Genomic DNA, 15,682 nt, shown 5'->3' on the forward strand with positions numbered 1-15,682 from the left:
GTTATTAGGGTTTCATGTGTAGTCTATAAATAGGGACCAATCTTATCAATAATAATCACGGGGGTTTTATTCTATAACATGGTATCAGAAGTCTAGGTTCCTACTATTCTTCCTCAAAGATCAGTCCCTTAACCTTGTCAACCATCTAAAAAAACCTACCCTCTGCCGTTATGAAGAAGAAAAAAAAAATCAAACGTGTTGTGGTAAATAACCGGCCACAATATTCCTTCATGCCGCCGTTTATTTTACTATCGTTGCATCAACTATTTCTTCTACAACCAATCATCCACCACCGTCCATTTTTTTTTATCCGCCACCACAACAATGGCAATCACATGCGGTGAATACTAGATTTTCATTTGTTTATTTTCTTTTAGTTTACGTGTGTAATTTTATTTTTTTACTAGCAACAAGTCGCTATTAATTTTATTACGGAGTATGTCTTTTAGTTATCTATAATAATCGGCGTGGGGCTGAGCCGCCTAGCTTGACTAGGTTCCAAACCCCGAAAAAAAAGAGGTATATGAAAAAAAAAAACGAAAAAGAAAGAATATTGTCAAAACTCTTGTTTGCAGCGTTGAAGAATACTGTTATCATCGACAAAAGTAGCATATGAAAGCGGTACTTGATCCTTAGTCACAGTAAGCCACGGCGTAAAAGAAAAAAAAAACGCTACGGAAAAGGAGAAGCCGTCAAGAAATCTGCAACTCAATCAACGAATATCAGCCTATTCGATGCAACAAATGAGAAAAAAATAGCGTTTAGAGTTATTTTATTTCTTTAATTTAATGTTTATTGTTTTGCTCTAGTCCGAACTTTCGCGATTTCGCCGTTCGAACTGCGGGGGAGTGTTAGATGATAGATTATCGGCCCAACCCGATTGTGGGCTTGGGTCCGTTAGGGTTTATTAAGTTATTAGGGTTTCATGTATAGTCTATAAATAGGGACCAATCTTATCAATAATAATCACGGGGGTTTCATTTTATAACAAATTATACCTTGAGCAGTTACTTTAAGTGATGGATATTTGTCAAAGTTCTCTTCATTAAGTGCATTATAAGCAAATAAAGACAAAGCTTTCTCATCAAACAAAACCTCTAACATGTGAGGTTGGGCACTGTCCATCACTAAAGCAACTTTGTTCTTGCGGGTGGTAACGATGACTTTACTTCCGATGGACCCAACAAGAAAAGGGCTTTTAAGGAGATCCCATTGACTGTGGTCTTCGTTCCAAACATCATCTAATACAACTAGGAACCTCTTATCTGCTAGTTTCTCTTTCAGGGCCACATGAAGAAGATCTAGACTTGCAAAATCTTGGTTATCTCCATCTACTGCTTATAAATATTAATTATTAATTATAATTATAATTATAATATATAATTTTTAATTTTACAATGATAATGATAAATAGTACTGTAATACAAGGGATCAGGTGAGAAAACTCTGAAAACGAAAGTGGAAAAATCGAAAAGAATAGCGCGGACGGGCAGTTTGTTTTGTTTCCTCATTTCTTTATTCACGATTTACAAAATAAATATGCAATCACCTGCTCACTCCTCTTACCTCTCTCAAAAACCCTAAAATCCATCAAATAACAAGTTATCATATGCTCTTTCACAATAGATTAAACCACAACTACAATAAATTGACATATGATAGCTTCCGGTGTTTTACGGAATTAGTCAACTATCTGCTTGCAATCGAACGCCTAACAGTGATTTAGGTACTGTTTGTGATGGTGAATGACTGACGGTCATTGACAGACGATTGAGCAAGTTGTAAACAGATTCTAGAATTCTTATGTTGTATATGTATGTGTTTGTATGTTAGTGTGTACTGTAATGTATATTAGTTGCACTTTAAAAAGTAGTGAATTTGAATAATCATAGAGTTAATCTTTGGACATTTGTGATTGATAGGCAATGAACTTTGAAGCAGGGTTGTTTAAGTTGAATGATCAACTGTATTCGTATTTTACAATGGTTTCGAACACTGTTGATGATGGTAATAAGATGGATAATCATGGATCCAGTAGTGAACAGCTACTTAAACAACTATATAACAACATTTATTTTGGAAATGTTCTTGGTGCAAATTTGGGAAATGTTCAATTGTTTTCTCTGACTGTAGCATTCTGTTTTCAGTGGAATAGTTTTATCTTATGAGGTTAAATTGTTGAACTTTCATGGCAACTGTGACATATTCTTTTTATTAAATACAGCAACCATTTTGGCAGCAAGGAGCAGATCCAATTTGGCATAAACGATATAACTGTCTAATGTCACTATAAGACATTGTTGAAACAAGGTATATATTACCCTAAATTAAAGGGACTTGTGACTTTTATAGTTGTTTATGAGTTTTGAGGTACATGTTTTCTAACATGGTTTTGTAACAAGGGCATATAAAAACCTGGTGAGATTGTATTTTGAAATTTGCAGGAAATAGTCGAAGTTTGGATATCACACTATTGAAACGAAAAAAGGTAGGGAAAACATGTTTTTTTTAACTGATTTTGTTGTTTCTTTTTACGTCCTTTTAATAAGTTTACGTCCTTTTAAAAATTTTGGTCATTTGCTAATTAATTAATTGGAGCCTTAATTTTTTCATATATAGGTTTTCACCGATGATGATCTAATAGTGTCGTCGAATGTCGTCGTTGCACTAAACTCCATTATTTATTTAGCTTCAATTTGCAAAGTTCAAGGCTGACTTTTTTTGAGGGTCCAAACGTGTTGGATCACTTTGGCTTTGATAAGTATTGAACAAAGTTCATTTTCTTATAGCATTTATTTGATCCTAGTGTTGTGATGCTGCAACTTGCCGGTCTTAATGGCTTATAAATACTAATATTTGTTCAGTCAGTTTTAACTTAAGTTCAATTCCTTTAATTTCTAATTATATCAAACTTATACTCTGTATGTCACAAGTCACAGAACACTTTGATGCTTATATGTCTCAAGTGGGACCTGAAACATGTGCGATCGTCCTAATACGGTTTGGTAAGACCAACAACTACTTTAGTTGAGTGTCTTTCACAACATTTCTCAAATGATTTTTATATTCATAACCATTTTGACTTCATTCTTCAATATGTATTCTTTATGCAGGAAATATCACCGTAGGTACCGACTGGACTTATACTAAGGTCTTGGTCAACAGATCCTGAAATGACCATGTAACGACCAAGTTAAGAAATTGACTTATTAATAACTAATGTACTTGCCAAACAATTATAACAATGTCTATTGATTTAGAAACTACACATATCCTTATAACATCATGTAATAACAAGTTCATAAAACAATCCATGTCCCATACAATAGTTTGTAAAATGCGACCCATCTACTATTTTAGAGTCTTCCAACCATGATGCATCTATATATGCTCCTAGTAGTACACTCGCATAGTATATTTATATATAGATGTTCTGCCTACATATCATATTGCATCTATAAATACTCGCATCTTTAATTAAATGTAATGCTTAACTTAGAAGTTCGACTCAATTTTATACTTTTTCCCTCACATAATGTAGAATAGCTCAACACTTATAACTGTTCACTTCATATCGTAGTCGTGACCGGGTTACTTCATTGATAGCAGGTTGCTTCACTCGTTATCTAGCCTCTTTACTTCTGCAATTAAAAAAAAAAACACGCATATAGCATTGTTGTTGAGGTGTACAGACCTCATATTATGGGATGAAGCGCCGATGAACAATAAGTTATGTTTCGAAACTTTAGACAACTTTTAGAGATATTTTAGACAAAGATGATCCTGTTTATCGGTGGCAGAAGTGTCATATTGGGTGGGGACTTTAGGCAGACCCTTCTGTTAAAATTAAAAAAGTTATAAACTAGAGATCTTAAATTTATGTATTATCAATTCTTATATCTGGAAACATTTCAAAGTCATAACGCTGGCTGAAACATTTAGATCAGTTCTCCAAAATGATGAAGAGGACCTGCTCAGTATTGCATCTTGGTCTCAGAATACTTATTTCATTCATTTATGATTACCAGCTATTGCAATATCCAACACCAGCTGAACTGCAACAAAAGGTAATTATTGTTAGAAATAGGAGGTTATGTGTATATTATTTGTGGAAGAGAGGATTGATAATTTAGAAGTTTGATTGATCTTGAAGGCTTTGTTTATTACTTGATTTGCTTATTGAATTGCTTTGTTGCTTGATTACAAATGGGAGGTGAATCCATCTATTTATACTACACCATGGACTAGTCTAGAATACTTCACCATCTAATATCTAGATATTTCCTAAGTATTCTCATGATAATTCTAGACTTAGATATTTTACAAGATTATTCTACACACATTCTACACACTTTCACTACTACATATTACAAGAAGTTTCTACATAATGGGCTATAATCTTGATCCAAAATATTTGTATACTTGCAAGCCCAAATCCAAAACAAATAGCCCACAATCAAGTTTAGTTTCCAACAGCCCCCCTTAAACTTGATTTCGTCACTCCGAGCATATTTCGTAATCTCTGAAAAGTCTCGTGTTTTAGAGGCTTTGTGAAAATATCAGCAACTTGGTCGAATGACTTCGTGTACTTTATCTGCACCTCTTTATTTGTAACACACTCCCTGATGAAATGGTATTTCGTATCGATGTGCTTGCTTCGATCATGGAAGACTGGATTCTTTGCTAGAGCAATCGCAGACTTGTTATCCACATATATCTCCGTAGCTTCCTTTTGAAAAAACTTAAGCTCATTTAGTAACGTCCTGAGCCATATTGCATGACAGGTGCACGATGTTGCTGCTACAAACTCGGCTTCACACGTTGACAGAGTCACAATGGGTTGCTTCTTCGAGCTCCATGTGAACGCCGTATCTCCCATATAGAACACGAAACCACTCGTACTCTTACGATCATCTATGTCTCCAGCCCAATCACTATCACTGTATCCAACTAGCTTGAAGTGCTCAGAAGGCGAATAAAACAGGCCATAGTCAATCGTACCTTTGATGTAGCGAAGTATCCTCTTGGCCGCCTTCAAGTGATTTATTGTAGGTGCTTCCATGTATCGACTTACTAGTCCAACTCCGTAGAGAATATCTGGCCTCGTGCAGGTTAGGTACCTCAGACTTCCAACCAAACTCTTGTATTGTGTTGGGTCCACCAAGTATCCTTCATCATCTTTTGACAATTTGAGATTGCAATCCACCGGTGTATTCATTGACTTGCAGTCATTCATCTTAAACTTCTTGAGCACCTCATTCGCATAACCTTCTTGGGATATGAATATTCCTTCTTTCTTTTGTTTTACCTCGATCCCAAGATAGTAAGCCATAAGTCCAATGTCGGTCATCTCGAACTCCCGAACCATTGCTTTCTTGAACTCCTCAAACATTTTGGGATTACTACCGGTGAATATCAAGTCATCCACGTATAGGCACACAATCATAACATCTCCATCATTGCTAACTTTGGTGTAGAGGGCATGCTCATGGGGGCATTTCGTAAAGTCATTCTGCTGGAAATACTTGTCTATCCTGCTATTCCATGCCCGAGGCGCTTGCTTCAACCCGTATAAGGCCTTTTTCAATTTTAGCACCTTATTCTCTTGGCCTTTCACGATGTATCCCAAAGGTTGTTCTATATAGACTTCTTCTTCTAAGTGGCCATTAAGGAACGCGGATTTGACATCCATTTGATAAATCTTCCAATTATGTTGAGCTGCAAGTGAGATTATCAATCTTATAGTTTCTAGACGAGTGACGGGAGCAAATACCTCGTCATAGTCTATGCCGGCTCGTTGACTGTATCCCTTCGCCACCAACCTTGCCTTATATCTTTCAACTTCACCTTTGGAATTCTTTTTGGCCTTGTACACCCATTTTACACCAATAGCCTTATGTCCCTTTGGTAGTGTGGCAAGATCCCACGTATTATTCTTCTCGATTGCTTGAATCTCTTCGTCCATAGCACATTTCCACTTTTGGCTTTTTGTTGCGTCTTCATAGCTTATTGGCTCACAATCGGCAAGAAGGCAGAACAATGATAGATCCTCCATAGGCTGTGTTACCTCGTACAACTCCTCAATGCTCCTTGTGTGATGTTGTAGCCTACTTGATTCTCCTCCTGATGTTGGTGTCACTTCATTAGGTGTAGTGGTTGGAGTATGTGGAGAGTGCGGAGATGGTGTACTAGAAGGTTCTTGAACTTCTAGATATTCTTCGTTCTTTGCAGTACTCTCGAATGGATAAGGGAGAAAGTCGTAGTTCTCCTCTGCGGGAACATTCCAATCCCATGTTGCTTCTTCATCGAACACCACATCTCGACTTGAGATTACTTTACCATTCTTGGGATTATATAGCTTGTAACCCTTCGAACTTGAGTCATAACCCACGAATATGAGTTTCTCACTTTTATCATCGAGCTTCGTCCTCTTTTGATCTGGCACATGAGCATATGCCACACTTCCGAACACTCGAAGGTGTGAGATGCCGGGCTTCCTTCCACTCCAAGCTTCAATGGGCGTTTTGTTCTTGACACTTCTAGTGGGCGAGCGATTTGATAGATAGATCGCACAGTCCACTGCCTCAGCCCAAAACTCCTTAGGCATCCTTTTGCTCTTTAACATACTCCGGGCCATATCAAGAATGGTCCTATTTTTTCTTTCCGCAACACCATTTTGTTGAGGTGAATACGGAAGAGTTAGAGGACGTCGTAACCCGTTGTTGTCGCAAAATTTCTTAAATTCCTTGGATGTGAACTCTCCTCCACGATCGGATCTCAACGCCTTTATGGTGAGACCACTTTGATTCTCCACAAATGCTTTAAACTTCTTGAACATTCCAAAAGCTTCCGACTTCTCTTTTAGAAAATAGACCCATGTCTTTCGACTAAAATCATCAATGAATAGAATAAAATATCTATTTTTACCAAAAGACGGTGGGCTGATGGGTCCACACACATCCGTGTGAATAAGTTCTAGAGGTTTCTTCGCTCTACTAGAAGCTTCTGTTGGAAAACTGTTTCGGAAGTGCTTTCCTAGAAGGCATCCCTCACATATTTGATCCAGATGATTAATTGGAGGCAAACCCTTCACCATTCCTTTACTTGATAATAATTTTAACCCTCCAAAATTTAAGTGCCCGTATCTCATGTGCCAAAGCCAAGAATTATCTTTGAAACATGCTTTTAAACATCTTGGAATGTCATGTTGAATATTTAGCATGAACATCCTATTCGTTGACATTGGCACCTTAGCAATCAAACCTCCTTTTTGGTCTCTTAAAGAAAGAGTACGATTTATCATGTGAATATCATAGCCTTTCTCTAAGAGTTGTCCAATACTCAGTATATTCGTCTTCATATTAGGCACATAATACACGTTAGAGATAAATTGATGCCTTCCATTTTTCAAGCGGATGAGAATCTTACCTTTGCCTTTAACCGGGACTTTAGAGGAATCTCCGAAGGTGATATTTCCACTAATTACCTCGTCTAACTCCACAAACATGTTTTTGTCACCGCACATATGGTTGCTTGCACCCGTGTCGAGATACCACAAATTTGATTCTCCGTTATCTTCACCTTTGCATGCTAGTAACAAAGTGTTTTTCACGGCTTCGGTATCTTCTTGCACTAAATTTGCTCTTTCTTGCACGTAATTGTTTGACTTCTCGCATTCCGAAGCATAGTGGCCAAATTTATGACAATTATAGCATTTGGTTTGAGAATTGTCATACCTTGGCCTTCTACTTGTGTAGCCTCTCCCGCGACCTCTTGTCGGGTGAAAATTTTGACTTCTTTCTTCATTTCTGTAAGAACTATAACCTCCACGTTTGATATATCCTTGTCCTCGTCCTCGGCCACGTACTTGATCACGACCTCGTTGACTCGTTTGATGAGTCTTTTCACTGCTCTCTTCCTTGAAAGACAGTTTTGCTTGTAAAGCTTGCTCCAATGGCTCCTTATTATTCTTATTGAACCTCTCTTCATGGGCTTGTAGTGAACCCATGAGTTCATCGATAGTCATTGATTCTAGATCTTTAGATTCTTCGATGGCTACGACTATATAGTCGAATTTTGAATCTAATGATCTAAGAATCTTCTCAATGACTCTTACATCACTTAGAGTTTCACCATTCCTCTTTAATTGATTGACAATCGCCAAGACTCTTGTAAAATAATCGGAAATTGATTCTGAGTCTTTCTTATTTAAGGATTCGAACTCACCTCGTAGTGTTTGTAGTCGAACCTTTTTCACCTTTTCAACTCCCTTGTGAGAATTCTCCAAGATCTCCCATGCTTTCTTGGCGGTGGTTGCACTTGCAATTTTCTCAAAAGCTCCATCATCTACACTTTGTTGGATGATGGAAAGAGCCTTTTGATCGTTCGTCTTCATTAATTTTTTCTCCTTGCCGAGAGGACCTTTTTCTGCAGGTTCCTCATAGCCTTCCTCCACAATCTCCCATAAGTCTTGTCCACCTAGGAAGGTCTTCATTTGGATGCTCCATCGATCATAATTATCCTTTGTGAGGCGAGGAAATGTGATGACATTGTTGGCCATCATCTTGTCGAACCAAGCTCTTGATACCAATTTGTTAGAAATAGGAGGTTATGTGTATATTATTTGTGGAAGAGAGGATTGATAATTTAGAAGTTTGATTGATCTTGAAGGCTTTGTTTATTACTTGATTTGCTTATTGAATTGCTTTGTTGCTTGATTACAAATGGGAGGTGAATCCATCTATTTATACTACACCATGGACTAGTCTAGAATACTTCACCATCTAATATCTAGATATTTCCTAAGTATTCTCATGATAATTCTAGACTTAGATATTTTACAAGATTATTCTACACACATTCTACACACTTTCACTACTACATATTACAAGAAGTTTCTACATAATGGGCTATAATCTTGATCCAAAATATTTGTATACTTGCAAGCCCAAATCCAAAACAAATAGCCCACAATCAAGTTTAGTTTCCAACAATTATTTATCCGAAAAATGATGCTGCAGACACTATAAATGAGGGTAAATCTGGATTGGCTTCCAACCCGTTTGAATTTTTCTCGCAAAGGGTTAGAAATTGAATCTATATGTTGTCTCATGTGCGGCTCGAACGCCGAGTCTTGAAGACCATGTTTTCTTCGGGTGGGTCAAGACTCGTAGATGGGTGGACTGCGACATCCCTGGTTCGATTCGTGGTTCGAGTGGCAAAATTGGTTAGATGGTTAATCCTACAAAGGATAAGAAAGAGCAGACTTTTGTTTCTATGAATTGTATATGTTGTCCCAACACCAGTTAAAGATAAGGAAACGATCTAGCAGTTTTGTCTCTGTTGTCACCAACGCAAGTTGACCATCTTTACAAACTTCCATTTATCCCAATGATGGAAATGTAATACTGTTAAAAAGAGTAGCAGCTGATGGCACCTCAAAATTCACCTTCTACACTTCACACATGCATTTCAGTATTTCACAAACATCCGAAGTGAACTTAAATGCCCAAAATGTTTGTGAACGTGTACATCTTCTACAGCCTTCAATTCTAATTTGAGTTCCATTAACTCATTAAATAAACGATCTCCAACCCAATTAGAAAAATTATTACAATATAAGTCAATATCATTGAAAGATGATAAATCTGGTAACACATAATCTTGGATAAACGCCTATAGTTTTTAAGAAGTTCACACCGAGCTAATACACACATATATCGAACACTTCTAAATAATTAAAAGAAAAACAAGCAGAAATGTGACCCGACTGTTTCAGTAAATTCACGTTTTGTTTACCCAACACTAAAACCATATCAAGCATGCTTTATGGCGCTACATAACTTCAAAGAAACTTCTGAAACGAATGCATAGTTAAGATCTTTAATCACATCTTAAACATGGCATTGAGTCTTCTCTTCTGGCAGGAGTTATCGAACAGCTTTATTTCTGTTATCCAACAAAATACAGATTATTTGTAGACATGAGGGATACATTTTGAATCTACAATGAGTTGTAAGCTAAAGCCAATATTGATTTGTCATTTTATCATGTGAAACTGTGTTGAATTCATTACCAACAATATATTGGTCTCTTCTATAATACTGTTAATATTGAATCACAGCTAATGTAACATCAACTAAACCTTAACAGATTGTTAAGTTATAAAACAGCTACATGAAGATAATTGGAAACGCACCCTACTTGAAAGCTCATAATTTTCCACTTCAATTCAATTGTCCTTGCGACATATGTATCTCCAGAACCTATGGAAGTGGACAAATATAATAAGAAATTCCAAATATTCTACTAGTTCAGATAAGTCGATGATGATAGTTATAACATCATCATATTAATATTTTGCAGTAAAAGAACAAAAGTAAAGTAAGCACACAAATGAGCACTATATTATATAGATAGTTTCCCCTTTCAAAAAATAAAAAACAAAAAAACCATATCTCTGAGGAATTTCATCAAACGGGTGGAGGTCCTGAATGAATATAAAATTTCAACGAAGATCATATGTATTTGAGTTATTGTAAGCAATGAATACTAACAAACATAAATAAATAATATCCTATTAATAAAAGCTAAGATATGCACTGAGTTATTGTAAGAAATAGACATAATGGACTTTTTGTACCTTCTGTCATCTACCCTCAAAGATGAAGTTGATTCTGGCACTTCTTTAACATTCGGGCAACTTGCAATAGTAAGATCACGAAGGTGAGTGAGTTGTAGGACCACCCCTGTAATTGATTCTACATCCTTAAAATCTATGATTTCCAGAGAAGTTAGAGATGGTGGAAGAAGAAAAGATGTTGAAGCAGTATTGATTGCATCTCTTTCCATTGCAAATGAAGTCACTCCTGAATCAGAACCAACTAACTCAAGACGAACAAGTGAGTTCGGGTAATCCTGCAGCCCCCATGTTGACATTGGCTTCTTTAACTCTCCTATTCCTAGGATCCTTAAATTAGGAGGCCACAACCCACATGGAAATGAATCATCCAGGCTTCGACAATCTTGTATCCACATATATTCCAACGAGATGAGATTTTGTAAATGCTTAAGAAGAGGAAATGACTTTAAACTTTTGCAACTTCTGAGCCTAAAAAACTTAAGAGATGATGGGAGTTCCAGCTCTGTCCTTGAAAATGTTAGCGATGTCATTGAATCACAATAGTATATATGCAACTTCTCAACATTATTAGGGCAATTGTAACACTCCAATGAATTACAACCACTAATATTAACTTCTCTGGTGATAGGTTTCATGCTGCTACTTCCAATATTAACCTCCTGCATGGTCAATGATTTCATTGAAGAACATTCACTGATAAATAAATCCTCAACACTGTTAGGACAGCTGTAACTCTCTAATGACTCACACTTCTGGAAAATCACTTTTCTGAGGACAGACTTTGTGTTACTACTACCAACATTAACGTCTTTCTCTCCTATTGATACCAATTTTATACATTTTTTGACTTTAAGAGACTTGAGAGACGATGGGAGCTCCTGCTGCAATGTTGTCAATGAAGAACAACTTATGATATACAATTTCTCAACGGTATTATGGCAACTGAAACTCTCCAGTGAATCACAATCAGAAATATTCACTTTTCTTTTGACATATTTCTTGTTGCCACTTCCAACATTAACCTCAAGTGATTGTATTAATCTAATTGAGAGCTCAGCTAGTTTCGGACAATCATTTATATGAATTTCACGAAGATGAGGAAGTGATCCATTAGTTTTGTCACCATCACAATTTGACCATTTCTCCAATCCTGGCATATTAATAATTTTCAAGTATTCTAATGATGGAAATGATATATTATCAAAATCTGTACAATTTTTGCATCCATATAACCAAAGCTCTGTTAGCTTATCAAATGAAGTATCTCCAAACCAACTAGGAAATTTCATTCCCCCGTAACTTAAAATCTTCAGTTTGTTCAACCTAGTGTGAGGCCTTAAACTCTGAATTACTTTATATTCAACCTCTGGATTCCGAAAATCATTTAATACATCACTCCATTCCATATCCAAACTAACAAGACCCTTCTTTCCTTTTAAGCCGGCATCCAGTGCTTGTTGTGTATGTATCACCTTGTCCAAACCTTTAATGGAAAGATGACCTTCAAGATACAACAGGTCTTTTAGGTCAGATACATTGAACCCATTACCTCCTTCGATATGTACCTTGGTTAGAGTTTGTAGACTTTTTAACCTACCAATTCCTAAGGGTGTATCGTTCAAATATGGAGTATAACTCATTTCAAGATGTCGCAGATTTGTTAACTTGGAAAAACTGGTTGGCAAGCTAACTAATTCTCTACACTCGCTAACCAACAAGCTTTGGAGATTATAGAGCTCACTGACCTCTTCTGGTATTTGTTTGATCCATGTTCTCGAAAAATTGAGGTACCGCAAATGCTTGAGATCACCAATGGATTTTGGAACATGTGTTATTAAACGATCAGGTAAGCTTAGAACCCTTAGGAGCTGTAATCGGGAAAGCAAATCCGGAAGAACATGGTCCAATGTATCGAAGGTTGTCCAATAATTCTGACCAACTGACGCCGGTAAGAATGTCCGCAAGCATCTCGATCTGTCTAATTCCTTGAACTTTTTATAATTTGCAGACCTTAGACCGAATGAAAAGTGACGGAACTTCTCAAAATCATAGTTCCCATCATTTTCATCCGTCTTATCATCCAACATAAAGAAGAACTCTCCTGCAACACTTCTTGCCAAGTCATTCATCATGTCGTGCATCGTGTATTTTGTTTCGTCATCCATGGAATGCTGAAAAAATGACCTTGAAGTTAGCTCTTCAAAGTAGTTGCGACCCATACTCTCCATTCTATGGTTACTGCCCTTTGATTGGGACAAGAAACCTTCTGCCATCCACAGTAGAACTAATTCCTCTTTGTTGAACAAGTAGCCTTTTGGAAAAAAAGAGCAATATGCAAAGACTTGTTTCAAATGTGGTGGGAGGTCATAATAGCTCAACTCTAGAGCTGGAAGAATATTTCCATCCCCTATATCCCATATCTCGCTATCTAACACTTCCTGCCATTCATCATCACTTGATCCTTTTATCTTCAAGACCCTCCCAACCGCTACCAAAGCCAGAGGCAAACCATCACATTTGTTAATTATACCTTGAGCAATTACTTTAAGTGATGGATATTTTTCAATATTCTCTTCATCCAGTGCGTTATGAAGCAGTAACGACATCGCTATCTCATTAGATAAAGGCTTTAGATCGTTAAGTTGAAAAGAGCCCATCATTAAAGCAACCTTTCTCTTGCGGGTGGTGACTATTATTTTACTTCCGGGGTAGCCGCCAAAAAAAACACTTTTAAGAAGTTCACATTGATTCTGATCTTCGTTCCAAACATCGTCCAATGCAACTAGAAACCGCTTCTTTGATAGTTTTTCTTTCAGAGCCACATGAAGCAGATCTAGGTCATCAAAATCTTTTTCCTCCCCATTCACAGCTCGATAAATTGCCTTACTAATTTTCAGTACATCAAATTCTTGAGAAACATAAACCCATGCCCTAAGTTCAAAGTGATCTTTAACTTTTTCATCGTTGTACAAAAGCTTGGCAAGAGTTGTTTTTCCGATCCCACCCAGACCTACTATGGACATGACACTTACTTTCTGATTCAAGTCTTCATCCTCCAACAACTTGGCAATCAATGCCTCTGCATCCGCTTCCCGACCCAAAACCGTGGACCTATCAATTAGTGAAGTTTGTACATTTTTTCCCTTGGATCCAATTTTAGCTTTCACATTGACACCCAACAGGCCTAGTTTATTTCTCTCATCAGCAAGATCATTTAGTCTAGAGGTAATCTCTTCTACCTTAGACTTCATCTTATGACCATAGATCATGTTATGAGGATGTAAATTGGTACAACAAGCTGGAAAAAGCTTCAGTAACTTACTACTAGTGGCATGAGTTTCTTGATTCAGTTTACGCTTTATAACTTCAGTGGCCAAATCATCAACCACATCGTCTATGTCGTAAGCCAATTCCCGAAGTCTGTGTAGCCACTCTTTATCAAATTGTTGGGTTATGTAAGTCTGGTCTGCATCAGCAAGCACATTTTGGATCAGAATCAACTTCTCCTTCCATTTTTTGAGCTGAGAATCAATTCCTTCGTATTTAGCCAACTTCAACAACTCACCAGAGAGTAGTTTTTCAATTAGCACTGTAACAGCAGCAGAAACAACGATTTCAGCCATTTAAATTTAAGGAGATTTGAATGATTTCAAAGGATGGGAAATAACAGAGTTTTTTATTTTTTTTGGCAAAAATAGGATAAAATTAAATTAAAAAGAATCCTATCATCAAAAAGATGATTGAGAATCTGAGATAAGTTAGATGAGCAAGGCATCTCTGATTGAACAAGAATAAAGTATAGAATTCGTGGTGTAGCAGTTGAAGCAAAGAATAAAATTTGTGTGGTATTAGCTTGAATGGATAAGATACGTAAGGGATGGCACCCAATCCGGTCCCGTTTAGTGATGGATATAGATCAACTTAAATGAATATGAATGAACCTAAATGGATATGGATATGGATATGGATATGGATGAAAAATTTCATCCATAAATATATCCATTTACACCCGAAATACATATACAAATACATAAATATAGATATATGCTTACATATTTAATATTACGAATTCATTTACAGTTAAATTTACATTTTGCTTTCAACCTTATAATGAAATAACTGTGAAATATTATAATGAAATAAATATAAATATATTTAACAAAATAAACATACAAATTACATATTTTATTTTTCATAATTTATGTTTAATAGTAAATTCAACAAGTTTTGTTCTATCTTCGACGAAGATTACACTTTCTTGTGGATAGATTTTAATTATGTCATGCTATATTTACTTTTCCTATACTACATTTTTTTTCATCGCATATTACGAGATAATATAATATTATTTGAATATCCAATGGATATTCAATAACCCGCTTAATCCGTTGAATACGGATATGGATGACCTGAAATTAAATGGATATGGATATGAATGGACAAAAAATAAATGGATATGGATATAGATACGGCATCACATGATCCATATCTAATCCATTGTCATTCCTAGATACGTTAGGTACCTGTAGTTTCTTTTTTTTTTTTTTTTAGTTAAAGCTACTAAATAGCTACTTTTACTTTTGTTTTAATTTAGGCAATATACCTAGAAAAATACAATTGTAGGCTATGTACTTTAAGGAAGTGTGTTAATGTAAACAAACTTAACTTGCTAACCTGATAAATAAGGTATTTGTTATACATGCTAACGTTGTTAAATTTTTTCGTTAAAATAGTCATGTGCAAAGCATGTGAGGGCATTTTTGTGTCATCTTCTTTCTCATCTTCATTTCGACCTGCTGCTATACTTCTTTGATCTGATTCAACAAGGTAATTTTTAGGTTAAGTTGTTTAGACTTAACGAACCTTTTTAACATCTGTGTAGCTTCAGGGACTGCATACGCAAAACAAGCAAACCATAGGGACAATTCGTGTAATTTTTCTAGTTAAAAAAATGTCAAATAATTAGTTTTACCGGTTCAGCAGGTAACCGGTCACCAATAGTCTACATTAGAATACTTTTTGAAAGTATGTGAACTACAA

General features: G+C 36.2%; 2 protein-coding genes across 2 annotated transcripts in view; both read right to left on the minus strand.

Annotated features, from left to right (window-relative positions):
- Positions 1-15,682, minus strand: part of LOC139875787 (putative disease resistance RPP13-like protein 1) — a 56,520-nt gene that overhangs the window by 310 nt on the left and 40,528 nt on the right. The gene's annotated exons all lie outside the window — the stretch shown is intronic.
- LOC139877192 (putative disease resistance RPP13-like protein 1) lies at positions 967-14,265 on the minus strand. Its single transcript, XM_071864604.1, has 3 exons — positions 10,643-14,265; positions 1,567-1,580; positions 967-1,334 (listed from the first exon to the last, which is right to left on the minus strand). The coding sequence occupies exons 1-3, from the start codon at positions 14,263-14,265 to the stop codon at positions 967-969; spliced, it is 4,005 nt and encodes a 1,334-aa protein (XP_071720705.1).

This window comes from Rutidosis leptorrhynchoides, chromosome 11 (genome assembly GCF_046630445.1).
Source record: "Rutidosis leptorrhynchoides isolate AG116_Rl617_1_P2 chromosome 11, CSIRO_AGI_Rlap_v1, whole genome shotgun sequence".
Lineage (NCBI taxonomy): Eukaryota > Viridiplantae > Streptophyta > Magnoliopsida > Asterales > Asteraceae > Rutidosis > Rutidosis leptorrhynchoides.

Bases quoted from the DNA above. Each gene is read 5' to 3' on its own strand.
- LOC139877192 (XM_071864604.1), bottom strand. From the start codon at position 14,265: ATGGCTGAAATCGTTGTTTCTGCTGCTGTTACAGTGCTAATTGAAAAA.